Source organism: Salvelinus namaycush, chromosome 33, assembly GCF_016432855.1.
Source record: "Salvelinus namaycush isolate Seneca chromosome 33, SaNama_1.0, whole genome shotgun sequence".
Classification (NCBI taxonomy): domain Eukaryota; kingdom Metazoa; phylum Chordata; class Actinopteri; order Salmoniformes; family Salmonidae; genus Salvelinus; species Salvelinus namaycush.
The window spans coordinates 22,445,307-22,455,904 of NC_052339.1; the positions used below are offsets into that span (position 1 = coordinate 22,445,307).

General features: G+C 41.9%; 1 protein-coding gene across 1 annotated transcript in view; it reads right to left on the reverse strand.

The window, feature by feature from the left end:
• Window positions 1–2,086, reverse strand: part of flt3 (fms related receptor tyrosine kinase 3) — an 8,741-nt gene extending 6,655 nt beyond the window's left edge. The window contains exons 1-5 of the mRNA XM_038973285.1: window positions 1,956–2,086; window positions 1,568–1,745; window positions 1,361–1,458; window positions 1,162–1,270; window positions 278–471 (exon numbers count right to left, since the gene is read on the reverse strand). Coding sequence (XP_038829213.1) covers window positions 278–471; window positions 1,162–1,270; window positions 1,361–1,458; window positions 1,568–1,745; window positions 1,956–2,058 — 682 coding nt within the window. The 5' untranslated portion in view covers window positions 2,059–2,086. The remainder of the gene's footprint in view (window positions 1–277; window positions 472–1,161; window positions 1,271–1,360; window positions 1,459–1,567; window positions 1,746–1,955) is intronic.
• Window positions 2,087–10,598: the final 8,512 nt, after the last annotated feature.

A 10,598-nucleotide genomic window follows, 5' to 3' on the forward strand; every position in this document is an offset into this window, starting at 1 on the left:
GAGGACCAAGGAACTCTTCATATAATTAATTAAAATGCCTTTATTTGTATGGCATGTTCAATAGAAACAAAGTTTAAAAAATCATACAAATAAAGGCATTTTAATGAATTATATGAAGAGTGCCTTGGTCCTCCTTTCTTTTAGATATAACTAATGTCTGACTATAGTTATGACAATACTGTGACCAATTCTGTTGCACACTGGGACAACTGTTATAAACGTATTTAAAGTTGTCAATTATTTTCTGAGGACACATTTTTCCTGATCGACCACTTACATTGTATGTTGAACAGTGTCTCACTGCAGTGTGACTGTGAGTGGACAGAGTTTGTGATGCAGCACTTGACAAAATCCCCCACCTCGGTACTGTCCCGGGAGCTGAGAACCCTCTTATGGCAGAACTGGTCTGAGTCAGAGAGCTTCGGGGGTGGGGCAGGGATCTTCTTCCAGGCTGCAGACTCTGACTGACAGCTGGAAAAGAGCACAGGTTAACACACACAGGTTAACACACACAGGTAAACACACACAGGTTAACACACACAGGTTAACAGACACAGATTGACAGACACAGGTAAACACACACAGGTTAACAGACACAGGTTAACAGACACAGGTAAACAGACACAGGTTAACACACACAGGTTAACACACACAGGTTAATACACACAGGTTGACAGACACAGGTTAACAAACACAGGTTAACAGACACAGGTTAACAGACACATGTTAACACACACAGGTTAACAAACACAGGTTGACAGACACAGGTTAACAAACACAGGTTGACAGACACAGGTTAACATACACAGGTTAACACACACAGGTTAACACACACAGGTTAAAGATGGATTGCCAAGTAGGGGGAAACAGCGCCACTGTCCGCCCCAAGGCTGTTGTTATTCCGAAGCAGAGGTGGGGAGCGTTGAGCATCAGGGTAAAAACATGTGATTGGATCAGCAGACAGTTAAGTAGGGTTGCAGGAACAGTCACGTATGCTCTTTAACACAACAGTGTAGTTTAACAGCAAGGATAAACTGATATCGTGATATGCCTTGCTCCTATCGATATCTTTTGATATCGTTATCATATCAAATGATCGATATTGGTGCCTACCACTACAGAGCTGAATCCTAACATTAGAAACGGACCTAGATCTAATACCTGTCATTGGTCAAAGAGCAGGAGCTCCAGGTGAGGTTGAAGGGGAGGGGGGTGTTGGTCTCACAGGTGATATTGTCTCCATTCTGTAAGAGACTGGGGGTGGACGTACCTGAGAGACAGAGGACAAGGACAGGTGTCTTACTGAGGATGCACACAATCACACACATCTTATCTATCTGGGCAATCGGCTGTCACTCACCTGCCACACACAGAGAGAGGGTCTTTGTGAGGTTCAGCTCCCCAGCCTCCAGGTGTAACTGGTACTCTCCTGGCTCTATGTTACACAACTCCAGAGTCCTGGGGAGAAAGGGAGAGATGGTGAAACCACAGGGAATCATATATAGTATCCACATCAAACCTCATCAAACTACTGTACATAAACATAACTACATCTGACGTTCTCTACCTGTTCTTCCAGAGCCGTGTGGGCTCAGGGCACTGGGTCTGTCTGCTGTCCGGGCCCAGCCAATGGCAGCGTAGGAGAGGGTGTGAGGAGACCAGGGCCCGCAGACAGAACCCTGGCTTCTCCTGGGCTGAGATGGTACTGCTCTCATTCAGCTGGTCGATGGAAATGAAGCCCTTCTCTGAGGACACACAACACAGGAAATCACATGTAGATCACGTTTCGGGCAAAAACATGCAGGCAGGTGGTGATAAAGAGAGAATCAGGACAGATAACAAGAATTTGTCTGAGAGATTAGTAAAGACCAAGTACAGATAGACATTTAAAAGGGAATGTTTGACTGAAAACAAAGGTAACGAGGAGGATTCAGTGTTGTAGCCTATAAACTGACCCAGGACCTGGACATGGGTGGATTTGACCTTGTTCTTGTTGCTCCGGCATGTATAGATTCCACTGTGGTTCACTGTCACCGACTCAATGAACAGGTAGGTCATATCTATTTCTTTATATGTGAGTTGAGATTTGAAGACCTGGAGGAAAATATGGTATGCTGCATTACATCTGCATTACATGAATACAGTGAGGAAGTCGTGATGGGAAAGGTGGAAGGGTTTTCAGCAGAGTGAAGAGAAGGCTGATAAAACGTGAAAAAAAGATTGTCCGATTGATAAAGCTTACTTGTCCCTGGTTGTCAGTCAGCCACTGTGTGGTGCTGTTCTCTTTCTGCCGACAGCTGAGCAGCAGGGGCTGCCCAGAACTCACAGTGATCTCTGGAGCCTCATCATTCTCATTCTCATCACTGACACGGTCCAGATCTGAGGCACACACAGAAAAAAACATATGGTCATGCTCACGCTATAGTGTACTGTAAATGTAATATTGTAATTTGATGACTTTTGTTCAACGGTTACCTTACCGTAATCATATAGTTGAGAACACGCCTCTCCTTGAGAATTGCTAGCACAGCACATAACTGCTGTCCTGTAGTAATTTTTACTTTTCTCTTTGTTGTTAGCCCTCTCTTTGATCGTAGAGGGAATGTCTGTCCCATCATTACCTTTTCTGTTGGAACGGAGGAGAAATTAAACTATGGTACGGCTGCTATTGATGGCTGAGATTGAAATCATGTATAGCCATTGCTTTATAAAACTTTAAAGCAATACCCTGAAAACAATTATTTTGGATTCTATACATTTTCATTGAAGTTTGGTGAGACCGTACCCAGTCTTGTCAAGGTTGTTGAACCATTTGATCATGGGCTTAGGGTTTCCCTCTGAAGAACACTGAAAGTCTGGTAAGAAGCCTCTTTTCCCAGGGATAAAGTTCAGCTGTGGTTTTGTGGGAAGTCCTAGATAGGTGGATTGAGCTGTAGCTATGAATTTTTCATCAAACATCATTTCAATGGGGTTCAGAATCAATATGGTGCTATAGATTCAACTCTGATACGAGACATGAATATTGTGTAGATCTGAATATGATTTCAAATGATTGTGTGGTTAGGAACATCACTTTTGATAATAATTGTGTAGCAATGAAGAGGATGCTGCGAATATGGTTTTGGGTAGTCTGAGGAGGTTTGAGGTCGAAAAGAGCAAGAGTATTGGGTCATGTGGCTGTCACTCACTCAGCGAAGGTACGACCAGTAGAGAGAGGGTCAGAGAGGAGTTGATCCCGCCTCTCTCACAGCTGAATGTGTACTCTCCAGAATCACTCACATGGGTCTGTAGTATGGTCACGGAATAGCCCCTTCTGTTGGCAGGGCAAACAACTACAGATGAAGACAGCAGGGAGGCAAAAGTACACCCCTATGGATGCAATAACAATAACACAGTGGCTTTGAGGCGCCAGGTAAAACAACAAACACACACACCTTTTTGGGTCAGCTCCATGGCTCCAGCTGCAGACAGGGTCTCCTGGGATGCTCTGCATGGTGATCAGGAGCCTCTGTCCAGCAGGGACCTCTAGTCTGGTAGGACCAGAACCATTCAGATGGGTTTCAGACAGAGTACACAACCCTCCCTGGAACACAGAACAACATGTCACCATGTCAGGGAGAGAGAGTCAGAGAGGAAGACCAGCTCTAAAATGATGTGGCTTTTGAAGGTGAATAGAGATCACAGAATATTTATTAAGTAATTCCGTCACATAATCACCAAAGTTTGTACCAGAAGCCCTACCAGAATGTCAATTGTACATTTAGTTGAATTTCTATTGAAATAGCAGTTCTGTTTTTTCTCTTTGACTTGGTCACATTTAAAGGATTGCATCTATAAGCATGTGTTCTGAAAACTTTTTACACTGTGTATTACAGGAACAGTGCCTTCAGAAAGTATTCATACCCCTTGACTTTTTCCACATTTTGTTGTGTTACAGTCTGAATTTTAAATGGATTCAACAGATTTTGGCTCACTGGCCTACACACAATACCCCATAATGCCAAAGTGGAATTAGGTTTTTATAATTTTTTTACAAATTGATTAAAAATTAAAACTGAAATCCCTTGAGTCAATAAGTATTCAACCACTTTATTACGGCAAGCCTAAATAAGTTCAGGAGTAAAACATTGCTTAATTTCACCATGAATGGTGACTTTAAAACAGTTACAGAGTTTAATGTTTGTGATAGAAGAAAACTGAGGATGGATCAACAACATTGTAGTTACTCCTTTTGGCCTCCCAAGTGGCGCAGTGGTCTAAGGCACTGCATCTCAGTGCATCTCACTGCACTACAGTCCCTGGTTCAATTCCAGACTGTATCACATCAGGCCGTGATTGGGAGTCCCATAGGGCGGCGCACAATTGGCCCAGCGTTGTCAGGGTTTGGCCGGGGTAGGCAGTCATTGTAAATAAGAATTTGTCCTTTAACTGACTTGCCTAGTTAAATAAAGGTTAAATAAATAATACTACACAATACTAACCTAAATGACAGAGTGAAAAGTAGGAAGCCTGCACATAATAAAATGATTCCAAAACATGCATCCTGTTTGCACTAAAGTAAAATGGCAAAATATGTGGTAAAGAAGTTAACTTTATGTCCTGAATAAAAAGCATTACTTAATTTTTTATTATTTAACAGATGATCTTATCCAGAGCGACTTACAGAAGCAATTAGGGTTAAGTGCCTTGCTTAAGGGCACATCGATAAAAAATTGTACCTAGTCAGCTCGGGGATTCGAACCAGCGACCTTTTGGTTACTGGCCCAACGCTCGTAATCGCTTGGCTACATATTGCCCTTATGTTTGGGTCAAATCCAACACAACACATCACTGTGTACTACTCTTCATGTTTTCAAGCATGGTGGTGGCTGCATCATGTTATGGGTATACTTGTTATCAGCAAGGACTAGGGAGTTTATATATATATATATATATATTATATATATAAACATAACAGGCCAAGTCCTATAGGAAAATCTGGTTTGGTCTGCTTTCCAGCAAACATTGGGAGACAAATTCACCTATCAGCAGGACAATAACCTAAGGCCAAATATACACTGGAGTTGCTTACCAGGATGACACTGAATATTCCAAAATGTGGAATAAGTCAAGGGGTATGAATACTTTCTGAAGGAACTGTAGGCTAGTAGGTGTGGTGCTATATCACCACTACTACCTATGAGTTTCTACCTTCCTCTCTTATGCATTTTTATTATTTTGACCTTGTTGAGGTCAGAGTCTTCTTTTCAGAGTTATGTTAAGGCAGCAGAATTTCATTTTTATTATCTTCTAAAAAATTCACAAGATTCTTCAAGAACACAATACAACAGACCTACAAAATGATCAGAGCAATTCTGCATCCTTCTGCAATGCAATGTGAAATGGCATTATGCTACACAGCCTATAGGTCTGCCATCAGAAAAATACCCAAGATAAATACAGGTTTACTGTTTGTGAGGTTCATCTCAAAAGGACACTGTAAATGTACAGTGACTCAAAATACTGTAATTATAATACAGCTGTGTTACAGTAATGATTACAGTAATAATACTGTAAGTCATATTACAGCATCCCTGCTGTATTGCAAAATTACAGTATTAAGCTGGCAACTTTACTGCCAGTACAATGCTGTACATTTCAAGGGAAAAGTTTACAGTGTAGGAATTCCGGCCACATTCCCGCCACCCACCCACATTTCTTTCATAAAATGTTGATACTATCTCAACATTTTGAGATACTTTAGGAAACATTTTGAGATACTATCAACAACCAAAAAATGTATAGTAGATCATAAATATATGTTGTTTCTTCATTTATGACATTGTGTGGCAATTTCCATCTGTCCACGTTGCAGAGATCAGCACAGCAAACGTGTGGTGAGCTGCCATTTGCCCCAGCGCTTTTGATTTGGTTTAATACAAAATATTGACACAAAAGTGTTGAAAGGAGGGACAAAGTTCTGCTGTTTAGACTGATTTTGCCTCATGATTTTGTCAACTCGTACACAATTAATCTGTGCTTCAATCTGGTCAACTGTAGCCTACTGATAACAACCACAGCTGCAGGAAGCCTAGAGAAGCCTATGCGCTCTAAACCCATCTGGGCCAGGGGAAACGAAACGGTAACGTCATGTATTTACAGCCTAAGCTGTGTCTTTATAGCCTAAAATAGGCCACATTTAATATCTTTATTTGTATTTTTCATAAAAGTGTTTTGTTAAAAAGAGCATTTATCTATAGGTACATCAAGAGGCACATGCACATCATTCTGTAGCAAAGAGTTGTTTAAAGAGGTCACCATGGAGATGGAGATGGACACATTCTCTAGACATTGTTTCAGAGACCTTGCCATCACGTATCCTGAAAATGTGAAAAAGTCAATCCCCAGAGACTCTGAGGGAAGACTTCATCCTAAAAATGAACAAGGAAATAAAAGTAGACCTGTTCTACACACATTATCCTTGGCACCCTGCTCCAACAATTAACTTAAAATGTCATAAAACAGAAAAATTAGGCAACTGTACATTGATTCCACCCCCAAATGTAACATTAATATTTATAATATTGGCACTGTGATGGTTCAAGGTTCGGAGGCCAGTCTGGATAAATTTGTCCATTACTTCGACCAAATAAGAAGGAGCTACATGAGCTAAGGCAGGAATATCTCAGCTACTACCATCCACTCTACAAAGAGTCCCATAAAAAACACAGGATCAAACCAACAGCTGAATCAGAACCCACCCACCCACCAACCCAACCAACCAATGCACCAACCCAGCTGACCCCCTCCATCCCCATCTCACAGCCTGTAATTACTCACATCCCTCCTGCCATCCTCCATAGACCTGACGAGAAACCAGACATTATATTAGTGATAGACACCAATGTAAAGTTTATATCAGAGAACAAACTTTTCCCAAATAAAAAAGTGGAAAAGTTATAGTGCACCACAACAGAGGGAGCTATGGAGCTCTTGACTGTGGCCCAGCTTGGCTCCCCCAGCCATATCATCATTCACCTTGGGATCAATGACCTGCGAGCCCAACAAGAGAGGGTGGCCACATCACTAAGGGGAGTGATGGAGAGGGCCTCCACCATCTTCCCTGTTGCAAAGATTGTAATATCTAACCTGCTCCAGAGGAGAGATTTTCATCCTGCCACCATCCAGAGGGTAAAGCCAGCCTCTCTCAGGACTGTGTGCTATGGCCCATCGTACACCTGGCCCACCATCCCACCCTCAGCCTGGACTATCTTTACGACAATGTAGACCTGTACAAAGAGACAGTCCCCACCTTCGTTAAAGGATGTTGCTCCGGGTGGCCAGTCCACCTCACCTGACAGGAGCAACAGACCAGTCATCAACTCCCTGAGACAAATCAGAAGCTCCTTTAGAACTACGTCCGGTGGTGCCTCACAGAGACTGGAGAACAGCCAGCAACCCTGCCCCCCACACCACCCTCCACCACTTCTCTACCAGGAACTGCATGCAGATACACTGAGCTATGCCATACTGCCTTCCACACATACCTCTTCAATTTCCCCATGATGTGTCCATAAACCAGAATACACATTTATTTGTTGCTGGGATTGACCTCCCCCCTGCTGCCATGGCGGATGCTATTAGCGCTATATCTGAGTGTTTAACACCTTTTTTGTCCTCCGAGTTGGTCATTTTAAGGGATTTGAATCTGGATTGGCTTTCCTCGGCCTCATATTAATTTAAGAGTATATGCATAGATTTGAATCTGACTCAATTGATCTCAAAACCCACACAACTAAATGTGAAAAGCCCTATTTATTCCTCTGGCAGATAAAGATGCCTCTTTTAAACTATTTCGAGTCAAAGATAGATCTAACCCTTGGTTTTCTTCGGAGCTAACTGAGAAATCAGGCCTGGGCCAAAGCGAGAAAAACGGACTCTGTAGCGGACTGGCAATCTTTCAGACAATTGAGATAATTGAGATATAGATGTACTATCTCCATTTATTTCCCTCACCAACTTTAAACATCAGCTATCTGAGCAGCTAAGCGATCGCTGCAGCTGTACATAGTCCATCTGTAAATAGCCCACCCAATCTACCTACCTCATCCCCATACTGTTTTTATTTATTTTTTACTTTTCTGCTCTTTTGCACACCAGTATCTCTACTTGCACATCATCATCTGCTCATTTATCACTCCAGTGTTAATCTGCTAAATTGTAATTATTCGCTCCTATTGGCCTATTTATGGCCTACCTCCTCATGCCTTTTTCACACATTATATATAGACTTTCTTTTTTTCCTACTGTGTCATTGACTTGTTTATTGTGTTATTGGCTTGTTTATTGTTTACTCCATGTGTGACTCTGTGTTGTTGTCTGTGTCACACTGCTTTGCTTTATCTTGACCAGGTCGCAGTTGTAAATGAGAACTTGTTCTCAACTAGCCTACCTGGTTAAATCAAGGTGGGAAAAAAAATAATAATAAAGAAAGCTAAATCAAGCTAATTTTAAAACTCTATCTCTGACTCTGCTGGTGATCCTTCTACATTTTGGAAAACAGCAAATGCACTGAAGCGTAGAAATTGCTCTTCTTCGCTGCATAAGCAAGTTCTGTTTGACTCTGGCATCATAACTGAGAAGAATGGGATAAGTGATGCTTTTAATTATAATTTTACCTCGGCAAGCTTTTTATTTTAGAGAAATAGTGGTTTAATTGACCCTGCTCTTCCCTCCGCCAGCCTCTAGCTGCCCCGACGGTTAACCCGTCAACTTCTAGTGAATCTTTGTTTTCATGTTAACAATTTACTACCTGTGATGTGCTAGATGCCTTGCTTAAGATTGATATAAAAAAAAATCCACTGGGGCTGATATGCTTGATCCATTTTTGCTGCAGCTCTCTGCCCCCCTGATTGCTGAATAATTAACCCATATTTTTACCTAATGATTAAATCTGGTACTATCCCCAAGGTTTGGTTTTATCCTCAGAACAGCCTCATTTCGTCAGGGCATGGACTCTACGAGGTGTCGAAAGCGTTCCACGGGGATGCTGGCCCATGTTGACTCCAATGCGTCTCACAGTTGTGTCAAGTTGGCTGGATGTCCCTTGGGTGGTGGACCATTCTTGATACACACAGGAAACTGTTGAGCGTGAAAAACTCAGCAGTGTTGCAGTTCTTGACACACTCAAACCCGTGCGCCTGGCACCTGCTACAATACCCCGTTCAAAAGCACTTAAATATTTTGCCTTGCCCATTCACCCTCTGAATGACACTCATACACAACCCATATCTTAATTGTCTCAAGGCTTAAAAACCTGTCTCCTCCCCTTCATCTACACCGATTAACGTGGATTTAACAAGTGACATCAATAAGGGGTCATAGCTTTCACCTGGATTCACCTGGTCAGTCTGTAATGGAAAGAGCAGATGTTCCTAATGTTTTGTACACTCAGTGTACATTCCCGCAACAGTCACCGGCTGCAGTTCGCCCACTCTCCTTTCTCGTCCCTGGCTAATTTTCTTGAACAACTGTTTGAAAACCTGGATGAGGCCAAAACCTGATGTGCCATAGGTTTATAGTGGGTGACCGGTCAGTTTGGTCAATTATAATCCCACCGATGCACAGTTTAGCCACCTACCTCCAGGCTGGTGATACAGTACGCTCGAGGTGAGTCTCCCTGAGGCTGCGACGCGTTTCCATCACAACGGGCGAACAGCAGCAGGAGCACAGCTGCAGAGAGAACAAGATCAGTGAAACACAAGAGTTTATAATAGCTAATCAACACGAAGAATCATCAACTTGTTGTAATGTTTTTCTTTCAGATAAAGACAAAAAATAAAACTTTTGATGCATTAAAAAAGTACAAAATGATGCGCAGCAGATGGGTGATAGGTCTATTGGGGAAATTGCGACTATGGGAAAGTATACAATTCAGCATATAGTGTTGTGCAACATAGATTATAAAACGTATTTTGAGAATATATAGGCTAGGATTGTTATTTTAGGGTTATCGAATAAAACAGTCGTTGGACATAAGGCAAAAAATGTCAATAACGTGATTAGAGATAATAATATTCAATTGATTATTTTTTGAATAAAAACGTTGATTATTTTAATAACTCACCGATGAGAACTCTGCTATTTTCCTTCACTGGCATTGGTGTTCAACGTGTGTCTCTTTTTTTCACAATGAGAAGCTCTCGAGAGTGATGCCCCAAGAAGGTATATTTTATGTGTGACGTTTGATCTGTGGTTCTTTTTCAGAGAGACTTATTTGGTACTTGAAGGTTCATGACGTTATCACAGTAACTTTGAATGTCAGGCCACGAAAATGGCGATGGTTGGCTTTAAAAAAAAAAATACACTACACTACTACTAATGCTGACCAAAGGTATGTGGACACATCTCATTCCAAAATCCTAGGCATTAACATGGAGTTGGTACCCTTTTTCTGCTATAACAGCCTCCACTCTTCTGGGAAGGCTTTCTACTAGATGTTCTAACATTTCTGCAGGGAGTTGCTTCCATTCAGCCATAAAAGCATTAGTGAGGTCGGGCACTGATGTTGGGTGATTAGGCCTGGCTCACTGTTGCAACTTGGTAGTGAGTATTGCAAC